This window comes from Diceros bicornis, chromosome 9 (genome assembly GCF_020826845.1).
Source record: "Diceros bicornis minor isolate mBicDic1 chromosome 9, mDicBic1.mat.cur, whole genome shotgun sequence".
Classification (NCBI taxonomy): domain Eukaryota; kingdom Metazoa; phylum Chordata; class Mammalia; order Perissodactyla; family Rhinocerotidae; genus Diceros; species Diceros bicornis.
In genome coordinates this window covers 31,698,172-31,711,442 of record NC_080748.1, presented here as the reverse complement: position 1 = coordinate 31,711,442, position 13,271 = coordinate 31,698,172, and the positions used below count along the sequence as shown (strand labels likewise).

The 13,271-nt window shown below is 37.6% G+C and overlaps 1 protein-coding gene across 1 annotated transcript in view; it reads left to right on the top strand.

Moving 5' to 3' along the window:
• The window catches only part of GPALPP1 (GPALPP motifs containing 1), a 40,670-nt gene that overhangs the window by 8,403 nt on the left and 18,996 nt on the right, over window positions 1–13,271 (top strand). The window contains exons 2-4 of the mRNA XM_058548203.1: window positions 7,159–7,291; window positions 8,112–8,213; window positions 10,737–10,845. Coding sequence (XP_058404186.1) covers window positions 7,159–7,291; window positions 8,112–8,213; window positions 10,737–10,845 — 344 coding nt within the window. The remainder of the gene's footprint in view (window positions 1–7,158; window positions 7,292–8,111; window positions 8,214–10,736; window positions 10,846–13,271) is intronic.

The following is a 13,271-nucleotide window of genomic DNA, read 5'->3' as shown; positions in this document are numbered from 1 at the left end:
TTAAGTTTTTGTTATTATTAATAGTGAATGAATAGCATCCCTGGGAAGCTCTTTGGAAAATCATATTTCCAGGCCCTCCTCTAGGCCAACTGAATCAGAATCTCTGCAGAAAGGACCCAGGAATCCTTTTTAAAAAGTATTTTGCTGGGAGGAGTGACGTCAGCATCATGGTAGAGTGAGCTTTCCCGTGAACTCTTCCCCCGACAAGATACAACAAAAGCAACAGTCACAGACCAACAACGGAATCCCAGACAGTGAAAACCTAGAGCAGAGGGATCCATACTGCCGCACATCTGAGAGCGGAACGTGCTGGGCCCCCGGAGGAAGTGGGGAGAGGTAAGGAGAACTCCTCTCCCTCCCCATCAGATCAGCGATCCCGGTCCGCGCGGCTCCCAGAGAGGGGGGAGGGGCGGCCCTCGGCGGGGAAACCGTGGCTCTTCGGACTCTCTCAGCCAGTGGGAAACTCCCGCACAGAGGGCTCAGAGGAGCCACAGGGCTACCATCAACATCTGAGCACCCCAGAGAGCGGATAAAGAGGGGCAAACGAGAAGCCTCCCACGTCAGGGACCCAGAGGGCAAAAGAGAGAGCTCCCCCCTCCCCACAACCCGGACTCTGCAGCTCAACCGACCAGACCTAGCGATCGAGGCAGGCCTGATCAAACAACTGGACCCGTGGATCGCAGCGGGGAAAAAAAAAAAAAACAAAACTGTAGATCGCAGCAGAAAAACCGGGGCAGAGCACAGGGGGCGTAGACTACACAGCCCTTTACCACCAGACAGTGGCGGCAGGTGGAAATTGCAACCAGAGACTTCCAGGATGAGGAAAAACAAAACCAACACAGGAACCACAATGCAAAAATATATGAAATCACCAGACCAGAAACAAAATGACAAGCACCCAGAAATCAACCCCGAAGACACAGAAATCCATAAACTAAATGACAGAGATTTCAAAATAGCTATCATAAAAACACTCAGCGAAATATGAGACAACACAGACAAACAATTCAATGAGATTAGGAGTTTCTTCACAAAAGAGATTGAAATCATAAAGAAAAACCAATCAGTGCTGATGGAGATGAAGAACACAATGGAGGAGATAAAGGAGAATCTGGAATCTTTAAAGAACAGAGCTGACAATATGGAGGAAAGAATTAGTACTTTAGAGGATAGGAACACAGATATACTCCAGATGGAAGAGGAGAGAGAACTAAGACTAAAATGAAGAAAGACTCCAAGAAATATCTGACTCTATTAGAAAATGTAACATAAGAATTATAGGTATTCCTGAGGGAGAGGAGAGGGAAAGAGGAACAGAGAGCCTATTCAAGGAAATAATAGCTGAGAATTTCCCAAATCTGGGGAAGGAGCAGGAAATACCAGTAAGCGAAGCCAACAGGACACCTATATATATTAACAGACAAAGGACTTCACCACGACACCTAGTGGTAAGGCTAGCCAGGGTCAACGACAAAGAAACAATATTAAGGGCAGCTAGACAAAAACAAAAAATAACGTACAAAGGAACTCCCATCAGGCTCTCAGCGGATTTCTCAACGGAAACTTTTCAGGCTAGAAGAGACTGGAATGATATATTCAAAATACTGAAAGACAAAAACTTTCAGCCAAGAATACTCTATCCAGCAAAAATATCCTTCAAATATGATGGAGAAATAGTAACTCTCCCAGATAAACAAAAGCTAATGGAGTTCATGGCCACGAGACCGCCACTACAAGAAATACTCAAGAAGGCCCTCAGGCCTGAAAACAAGAAGAGAAAGGGAACACAAAGCTTGGAGGAAGGAGAAAAGTAGGTAGACAAAATCAGAGAAATAGTAGATCTTTACCGGAATAGGTTAGCAACCACTTAAATACTAACCTCAAAGATGAAAGGAAGAAATTCACCAAAAATAAATTTAACCTCATCACTGTAAACACACAGCCACAACACAAGACAGAATAAGGTATAACAAGAACAACTTAGAAGGGGAAGAGGAAAGTGACTGAATTGACTTAGTATAAGGAAATAGGAGGCTATCAGATAATGGACTATCTCATACACAAGATTTTTTGCCCAAACCTCAAGGTAACCACTAAACAAATAATCAAAGCAAAACCACATATGATAAACAAAGAGAAAACTAGGAGAATCATAAGACAGAACAACCAAACTGAATTGGCAGTCCAAAACAAATGGGACAAGAAACAAAGGAAATGCAAAAGAACCAGAAAATAAGTGACAAAACAGCAACATTAAGCCCTCATATATCAATAATTACCTTAAATGTAAATGGATTGAACTTTCCAATCAAAAGATACAGAGTGGCAGGATGGATTAAAAAGCAAGACCCAACAATATGCTGCCTTCAGGAAACACATCTTAGCACTAAAGACAAGCACAGGCTCAGAGTGAAAGGATGGAAGACAATACTCCAAGCTAATGGCAAACAAAAGAAAGCAGGTGTTGCCATACTCATATCAGACAAAGTAGACTTCAAGATAAAACAGGTTAAGAAAGACAAAGAAGGGAAATATATAATGATAAAAAGGACACTACATCGAGAAGACATATCACTTATAAATATATATGCACCCAACATAGGAGCACCAATGTACATAAAGCAACTATTAACAAACCTAAAAGGAGAAATCAACAACAACACAATAATAGTAGGGGATCTTAACACCCCACTTACAGCAATGGATAGATCATCCAGACAAAAAGTTAATAAAGAAATATTAGACTTAAATGAAAAACTGGACGAGATGGACCTAGTAGACATATACAGAGCACTCCATCCAAAAACGGCTGAATACACATTCTTCTCAAGCGCGCATGGAACATTCTCTAGGATAGACCATATGTTGGGAAACAAAGCAAGCCTCAATAAATTTAAGAAGATTGAAATCATAACAAGCATCTTTTCAGACCATAAGGCTATGAAACTGGAAATGAACCATGAAAGAAAAACTGGGAAAGTGACAAAAATGTGGAGATTAAACAACATGCTACTGAACAACCAATGGATCATTGATGAAATTAAAGGAGAAATCAAAAACTATCTGGAAACAAACGAAAATGATAACATGCCATATCAAACCATATGGGATGCAGCAAAAGCGGTCCTGAGAGGGAAACTCATAGCGATACAAGCCCACCTTAACAAACAAGAAAAAGCCCTAATAGGCAACTTTAAATTACACCTAACAGAACTAGAAAAAGAAGAACAAACAAAGCCCAAAGCCAGCAGAAGGAGAGAAATAATAAAAATCAGAGCAGAAATAAATGAAATTGAGACCAAAAAAACAGTAGAAAGGATTAATGAAACAAAGAGTTGGTTCTTCGAGAAGATAAACAAAATCAACAAACCCTTAGCCAGGCTTACCAAGAAAAAAAGAGAAAAGGTTCAAGTAAATAAAATTAGAAATGAAAGAGGAGAAATTACAACGGATACCACGGAAATACAGAGGATTATAAGAGAATACTATGAGAAATTATATGCCAACAAATTGGACAATCTAGAAGAAATGGATAAATTCTTAGACTTATACAACCTCCCAAAATTGAACCAAGAAGAAATGGAGAATCTGAATAGACCAATAACAAGTAAAGAGATTGAAATAGTAATCAAAAACCTCCCAAAAAATAAAAGTCCAGGACCAGATGGCTTCTCCAGTGAATTTTACCAAACATTCAAAGAAGATTTAATACCCATCCTTCTCAAACTATTCCAAAAAACAGAGGAAGATGGAACACTTCCTAAATCATCCTATGAGGCCAACATCACCCTGATACCAAAACCAGGTAAAGACAATACAAAGAAAGAAAATTACAGGCCAATATCGCTGATGAACATTGATGCAAAAATCCTCAACAAAATATTGGCAAACCGAATACAACAATATATTAAAAAGATCATACACCATGATCAAGTGGGATTTATACCAGAGACGCAGGGATGGTTCCACATCCGCAAATCAATCAACGTGATACATCATATCAACAAAACAAAGAAGAAAAACCACATGATCATCTCAATAGACGCAGAGAAGGCATTTGACAAGATACAACATCCATTTATGATAAAAACTCTCAATAAAATGGGAATAGAAGGAAAGTATCTCAACATAATAAAGGCCATATATGACAAACCCACAGCCAACATCATACTCAACGGGGAAAGACTGAAAGCCATTCCTCTGAGAACAGGAACGAGGCAGGGCTGCCCACTCTCACCACTCCTGTTCAACATAGTACTGGAGGTTTTGGCGAGAGCAATTAGGCAAGAAAAAGGAATAAAAGGAATCCAAATAGGTAACGAAGAAGTGAAACTCTCACTATTTGCAGATGACATGATTGTATATATAGAAAACCCTAAAGAATCTGTTGGAAAACTATTAGAAACAATCAACAACTACAGCAAAGTTGCAGGGTACAAAATCAATCTACAAAAATCAGTTGCATTTCTATATGCTAATAATGAACTAACAGAAAGAGAGCTCAAAAAGATAATACCATTTACAATTGCATCAAAAAGAATAAAATACCTAGGAATAAATCTTACCAAGGAGGTGAAGGACCTATACAATGAGAACTACAAGACATTATTGAAAGAAATCCATGATGACATAAAGAAATGGAAAGATATCCCATGCACGTGGATTGGAAGAATAAACATAGTTAAAATGTCTATATTACCTAAAGCAATCTACAGATTCAATGCAATCCCAATCAGAATCCCAATGACATTCTTCACAGAAATAGAAAAAAGAATACTAAAATTTATATGGGGCAACAAAAGACCCCGAATAGCTAAAGAAATCCTAAAGAAAAAGAACAAAGCAGGAGGCATCACAATCCCTGACTTCAAAACATACTACAAAGCAATAGTAATCAAACAGCATGGTACTGGTACAAAAACAGACACACAGATCAATGGAACAGAATTGAAAGCCCAGAAATAAAACCACACATATACGGACAGCTAATTTTCGACAAAGGTGCTAAGAACATGCAATGGAGAAAGGAAAGTCTCTTCAATAAATGGTGTTGGGAAAACTGGACAGCCACATGCAAAAGAATGAAAGTGGACCATGTGCTATCGCCACTCACAAAAATTAACTCAAAATGGATCAAAGACCTGAAGGTGAGACCTGAAACTATAAACCTCATAGAAGAAAATATAGGCAACACACTATTTGACATTGATTTTAAAGGAATCTTTTCGGATGACATGCCTACCCAGACTAGGGAAACTAAAGAAAAAATAAACAAGTGGGACCTTATCAGATTAAAGAGCTTTTTTAAGACAAATGAAACCAGAATCAAGATGAACTGACAACCAACCAGCTGGGAGAGAATATTTGCAAAACGTACATCAGACAAGGGGTTGATCTCCATAATATATAAAGAACTCACACAATTGAACAACAAAAAAACAAACAACCCGATCAAAAAATGGGCAGAGGAAATGAACAGACACTTTTCCAAAGAAGATATACAGATGGCCAATAGGCACATGAAAAGATGCTCAACATCACTAATCATCAGGGAAATGCAAATCAAAACAACACTAAGATACCACCTCACGCCTGTTAGAATGGCTATAATCACCAAGACAAAAAACAACAAATGTTGGAGAGGATGTGGAGAAACAGGAACCCTCATACACAGCTGGTGGGAATGCAAATTGGTGCAGCCTCTATGGAAAACGGTATGGAGATTCCTCAAAGAATTAAAAATAGAGATGCCCTATGATCCAGCCATCCCACTACTGGGAATCTATCCAACAAACCTGAAATCAACAATCTAAAGAGGCTTATGCACCCCTATGTTCATTGCAGCATTATTCACCATAGCCAAGAAGTGGAAGCAACCTAAGTGTCCCTCGACAGACGATTGGATTAAGAAAATGTGGTATATATATACAATGGAATACTACTCAGCCATAAAAAAAGACAAAATCGTCCCATTTGCAACAACATGGATGGGCCTGGAGCGTATTATGTTAAGTGAAATAAGCCAGAAAGAGAAAGACAAACACTGTATGATCTCACTCATATGTGGAATATAAACCAACACATGGACAGAGAAAACTGGACTGTGGTTACCAGGGGTAGTGGGGGTGGGCACAAGGGGTGAAGGGAGTCATATATATGGTGATGGACAAACAAAAATGTACAACCCAAAATTTCACAATGTTAGAAACCATTAAAACATCAATTTAAAAAAAAAAAAAAAAGTATTTTGCTGGGGCCGGCCCCGTGGCTTAGCGGTTGAGTGCACGCGCTCCGCAACTGGCGGCCCGGGTTCGATCCTGGGCACACTGCTTCTTGGGCCATGCTGAGGCCGCGTCCCACATACAGCAACTAGAAGGATGTGCAGCTGTGACCTACGACTATCTACCGGGGCTTTGGGGGAAAAATAAATAAATGAAATTAAAAAAAAAAAGTATTTTGCCGATAATGATAAACTTCCAGGCTTGGGAACAACGGCAGTAGAATTTTGGCGTTACTGCTCAGTGTCAACAGTAGATAGTTGTGTCTTTGTGACATCATGACATCATGCAGAGACATCATGCAATAATTTGTAATTTTGCTGAGACATAAAATGAGAGCAAGTCACTCTGGTGAGTGGACCCAGAAGACCCTTACCCCTCTCCATCTCAGTGTCCCCATCCCACTGCAACCTTATTCTCTTCTCTGTATCTCTACTAGTAAGCAGTAAAACTTAGAGTGACTCTAATTGTGTTTCTGCTTGAAAAATCATCTTGAAAAGAAAACTAACTGAGAAGTATGATGATGCCAGTAAAGATATTTTTTTAAAGTAGTTGTTCTTAGAAACCAGAATGGATAATTTTGATTTTTTATATATTAGATTATGGAATGGCAAATTCATTGTTTGGTTAGCTCTGTGATATAAATATTGTCTACCGTGTGATGTCTGTGAGGAAAAAAATCATGAGACTGTTTTGGCAGTTGCAGCAGCCAAAATGGCAACCAATGCAAAAATTGCAAAATGTCAGGGAAATATCATGCTATTGTTATATTTATAAGTTTGAGTGTTAAAGTTTTTGTGAATCTCATAGTTATACTGTGTAGGAAATGACTTCTGCCTTCCCGGTGTTGGAAAGACAAAATTACACACAAAATCTTTAGTTGCAGGACCAGCTCTGCCCCCTAATTATAAAAGCAGTAGTTCCGAGTCATCAGACAGTGATGAGGACAGTAGTTCTTTGTATGAAGAAGGAAATCAAGAATCTGAAGAAGACGACACTGGTCCAACTGCAAGGTCAGTCACTTACTTAAATTAAGTGATAAACCAAGCTTCACACCTAGTATTCATTGGCTGGAACAGATAGCTAGTCAGGGGACTTCATATCTGCATTTATACATTACTGGAAGAAATCATTTCATGTGGCATTTCCTCATGAACTATACCTGTTACAAAGAAATTTATTCTAGTAGTATATAGCTGTGGAGATACCTAGAATTTCAATAGAATTCCTCTATGAAGAATTTTTCCTTAAGGTATTATTAAGGTGACTATTCTAATAAACCATAGGATTTCTTTTAAAAAATTATATATGCAGTATATGTTTTTTTTTAGGTAAATGAATGATTTCCCTCTAACCTAGCCTTACTTAGCACAGGTCCATATAAATAAGACATCAAATCTTTGTTTATTATTGGGTAGCAAGTTTTTTTGATGCATTTTAAAAATTATAAGACAGAAATAGCAATGTAAAACTCATTTAAAGAGTGAGATTAAAAGCCAAAGTCATAAACTTTTTGCTCAAAATTATCTAGCAAATAGACTATTTGAAACTTCCTTGAGTGAAGTGTTTAACACCACAGAAAATTATAGAAAATTGATATATTACTGCTGTAAAGAAGTAACCAATCTCTAACTATTTCAGGCCACAAATAAATTTCAGGAAAAGATTAGTAGAAGATCTACCGTGGTGTCCATTTTTTCTTAGTTGGCAAGATTAATTTATTGTTTCAGTATTTATATAACTAGTTGAAGTTAATGCTTCCTTTAAAAATTAAAATTTCTCTGTGAAAAAAATTTTGACATATATGCATAAAGGGCACTACTGTGTTTTCAGAAAACAGAGGCGAAATCAAGATGATGACGACGATGATGATGAAGGGTTTTTTGGACCAGCCCTTCCCCCTGGATTTAAAAAGCAGGATGATTCTCCTCCAAGGTGATAACGTGTAATATTTCAGGCCAGTCTTTTCTAAATATTTCAACTAGTGTCTGTTAATTCATTAAAAAGTTGTCTGAAATTGTTTTTTAACTTATATATTTATATAACAGTCAAAATTCATATAATAAAAATAATTATTTAAATAAAATTTTAAGTAATTATTTAAATAAAAATAATTATAATGAAAAATTCCTATAATAAAAATAATTATCTGTATGTTTATGACACTTTTATAGTTTATAAAACACTGCCACATCTCCTTTTTGATACTCACAAAAGGGTTTTGTAAAGTAGACTGGGAGGAACATTATCCTTTTTCCCCCTTTTCATAAACAGATAAGGTTGCACACATAGTAAGTGGTAGACCTGGGGCTAGAATCCTGCTATTTGACTTCTAATTCAGACGTTTTCTTAAGTATTTATTGATAGAAGAAACAAATCCCTACATGCCAAATTAGACAATGTGACTAACGTCTCTGAACCTCAAATTTATCATCTATAAAATGGGATAACAACATGTACCTTACAGAATTGTTGTAGTGATTGAGATTTTTACTTATATACATATTACTTATGTGTGTGTATCTTATTGGTGCCTGGCACAGAGTGAGCATATAGTAAATATTGATTCCTGTCTTCTCGGAATTACAAAATTTTAAAAAGCTGAGTATGAAATTGCACACCAAATTGCTTATAATTCATAACACTATATATACCAATATGCAAGAACAAGTAGAAAAGGCATTTTATCTTCAGAGTTTATAATCACATTTGTCAGCTCCTAATTTTGATACAACTTTGGTCCTTTTAGAAATAACAGGGATAGGCAATCTACTGCCTGTTTCTATATGGCCCCCAAGCTAAGAATGATCTTTAAAGGGTCATTAAAAAAACAAAGACGGGTATGCAACAGAGACCCAAATGTGGCCCTCAAAGCCTAAAATTTCCTATCTAGTCCTTTATAGAAAATTTGCTGACCACTAGGATATAACATTCCTTTCAAGAAAATACATTATTAGGTGTGTAGCAGTTTCTTTCTTGAGAATTCTATTTTGGCAAAAATAAAATATAGGTATGAAATCAATAGGTGGTAGCATATATTGTAGGCAGAAACTTTGTATACAGCCATAACATGCCATGGTTATAGTCCTTTACTGTATTTTAAGATTTTATGTACTAGTAATTTTATCCTGACAGTTTCCCTGAGGCCAGAGAATTGAGCTGTAATTGCATTTGTAGATCTGCTAAAAACTGTACTCAGAAAAAGCCCATGCAGTACTTCCTTATAGCTTATAAGTCAAAGCTAATTTGATCTTTCTAACAGTGCCAGACTTCCCTCTTTTTCATATGCAAGATTGTTTAGGCTCAAAGAGGTTTTATGAACCAAGACAAGAGGTTATTAAATGGCCAGGAGCAGAACCCAGGCCTTCTGATTCTCAGCATTGTGTTTCCCCTGCCAGGAAGCCTGTCTGTGAGGCTCTAATTGGACACAGTGCAATCTGGAAAATTCAGCTTAGGCCTTCAGTGCCACGTTGGTTGGTAATACTGGCACAGTGACCTCTCTGGAAAAAACCTTGGTATGAAAGAAAGGATGAAGAATTTGTGAAAGAAAAAAGAAAGTAGCTTTTCTCTTTTATTTTTTCCCTACACAAACTAAGGCTTTCTCTTTTTAAGATGCAGACTTTAGGCAATTCTCCCTTTTGAACTGATGATAATTCCCTCCAAATGTAGCAACAGAGCAGCTTGAAAAAAAATGAACTTGAAATTCATTGAGTAGACCAGGGTTCCAACTCCAGCTGTGTGGCTTACTAGCTCCTGTTGTCCTTGGGCGTTATCTTGCTCTCCCAGAAAATGGATTGAGGAAACAGAAAGGTGCACTGGTTGAAGTGTGGTTAGCACACCACCTTTCCCTTTTTTATGGGTCTCAAATGAACTATTTTCATTCTTGTACACTTCCACATCATTACTGGATTATTAGTGAGGTCACTGTCTAGGTTTTTATACCACCTTGTCACATGTCACCATAAATTGTAACATCTGGAATATGCATGTGCTGTATATGTCTTAGAACTCAATTTACACCTAAATAGTTCTGACTATAATTATAATGCCTTTAAGGTATTTTTCAATGGACAGTGAGTATCAAAAACTGAAAGCTGAGGCACAAAATAGAAAAAGATCTTCACAGACTTTAGCCCGTAATAAGGACTTTTTTTAAAAAAAATAATTATTTAACATAGTTCTTTTAGGAAGTGGGTATACACCACTGCCACAAAGATTGAGAATTACTGGTTTAGTCTCTAATCATTGACTAACAAGCAGAAAGTTAAAATGCAAAAATTAGATTTTTTAAAGATACTAAGTGGAAAAATACCAGATTATAGAGTAAAAATATGTTGGATAAAATTCTCATTTTCAGCATTTGTTATTTTCTGGCTTTTTATTATTTTTGTGAGCTTTTATTTTGAAAACTGCTTTTTAAAGTCAGGGAGAATGATAAAGGTACCTTTTATTTTTCAGGCCTATAATAGGTCCTGCATTACCACCTGGTTTTATTAAATCTACACAGAAAAGTGACAAAGGCAGAGGTGATCCAGGACAACAAGTATCATCATATTTCAACTCTGAGGTTTGGAAAATTTTCATTTAAAGAATAAGATGTAACAAACTCAAAACTTTATGTAGTGATAGCTACAATTATTTGACTCAAATGTAGTGGAAGATGCAGTCATCTTCAGATTAATTTAAGATTGTAACATAGGTAGATGAAATCAAAAGCTTATCGTAGACCTGAGATTCTGTTAGAAAAATAACCAGGCAGTTACATGTTGACAAGGTGTTACCTTTTCATGCTTCTTATCCTTGAAAGGAAGCTTTAAATAAAGTGCTAGAAAATAGAGCATGATGAAAAGTTTAAGGAATCATCATGATTTGATCTAGAAGAGAGAAAGCTGAGGAACTTTTTGATAATGATCTTTACCTTGAAATTAACTCTCCTATCCAGCTCTGGTGCCTGTATATAATGAAGGCACTGGTGGGTATGTGATTTTATGAAAAAATAGATCAAATGATTTTGGGGTCAAATATGAAGGCTATTTTCTTAGTAGAGGCGTAGTCCATAGCAGTAGCTGAGATTTGTAAAGTACTTTATAATTTGTAATGCATTTTCCTCGTATATAGATATTTTATCTTCTCCATGGCCTTATGAAAGAGATATGATCTGCATCTTAACAGATGCTAAAAAACAGAGAAATTGGGTAACTTACGCAAGATTGCACAGTTTGTACTTATCAAAGCCAAGGCTCAAACCTTGGGGTTTAAATCACCTGTTTAGTCTGTTCTTGTACAGTGCCTTCCTATATGTGATTTCATATGATCAAGAGACTCCTGTGCATCTCCACTGAGTGTTCAACGGTTACAGTGAGGTTGTTATTAAAGGCCATATAATGCAGTGGTTAAGATCATGAACTTCAGAGTCATTTTCTCTTTCTTTCAACAATATTTATAGAGCACTACAATGTGTCAGGCACTAGTCACAGAAATGGGTCTGTCGGGCCGGCCCGGTGGTGTAGTGGTTCTGCTTCAGCAGCCTGGGGTTCACAGGTTCGGATCCCGGGCATGGACCTGTGTGCCGCTCATCAAGCCATGCTGTGGCAGGCGTCCCACATATAAAAAATGGAGGAAGATGGGCACACATGTTAGCCTGGGGCCAATCTTCCTCAGCAAAAAGGGGAGGATTGGTAACAGATGTTAGCTCAGGGCTAATCTTCACCAAAAAAAAAAAAAAAGAAAGAAAGAAATGGATCTGTCAACAAATTCTGTTGTTCCTACCTTCAGAAGACATCCAGAATCCAGCCACTTGTGCTACCACCCTGGTCCAAGTCAGCATCATATCTCACCTGTTTTGTGGGTCTTCATGCTTTAGCCCTTATTCCTCTGCTACCTCTTCTCAACACAGCAGCTAGAGTGGCCCGGATGAAACGAAGTCAGATCATGTCACTCACGCTCAAAACTATCAAATTGCTACTCCTCGCTCTGCATAGAAGCCAGAGAGTCCTTACAGAGTTCTCTACAATCTGGCCTCCATTAGTTCCCTGGTTTTCTCTCTTATTTTGATCTGACCGCCCTGGGCTCCTTGCCATACCTCCTTAAATACACCAGGCAGGCTCCTACCCCAGAGCCTTCATACCTCCTAAGTCTCTCCAAAATGGTCTTCCCCTGGATATCTGTGTGGCTTGTCTCCCTCCCAGACCTTCTGTTTTTTGCTGGAATGTCACCTCAGTGCGGTCATTTCTAACCTCCTAATTTAAGATTGCTAACTCCTCGTCCCTTTACTCCTGTCCCCTTCCCTCCTTTAAATTTTCTCCATAGCATTTATCATCACCTAAGACACCATTTATTTTACTGCTTCTTTTTGTTTATTGTTGACCTCTCCCCACTAGAATGTGAGTCCACTGAAGACTGAGATTTTTGTCTTATCTCCAGTGGCCATTCTAAAGCATTTATTGAATGAGTAAGTTAGACACAGTCCTTGCCCTCTTCATACTTACAGTGTAGCAGGGAATACATTTATTAAACAAATAATTTCTAACATGAGTGATTCAAAGGTGAAACAAAATATAATGGAACCATGACAAGGAGACTCTAAACTAATATGAAAAAATGAGAAAAAGTCTTTTTCTCTAAGAAAATGTCTAAACTGAAAGATTGATGAGTTGGAGATACCTCAGCAGAGAGGGCAGGAAAGATTGTTCCAGAGAATACAGATAGTTTATTTGAAGGCAAAAGAGTGCAGAGAGAAAGAAAATGAGGGTTAAAGAAGTCCAGTACGATTAGTGTGGAGAGAATGGGGAGAGAGGTAGACAAGAGCCACTCAAGTTTTGATCCTGGCTGAGTTGAGTTTTATTATCAGTAGCATGCTGGGTGTTATCTTATAGGGTTGTTGTAAGGATTATATCAGAACAGTAGGTATTCAACTTATAATAGCTATTATTATTATCATTACCTCCACTATGGATGCCATGAGAGTAAGAATTTACACTAAGTGTAAAGAAT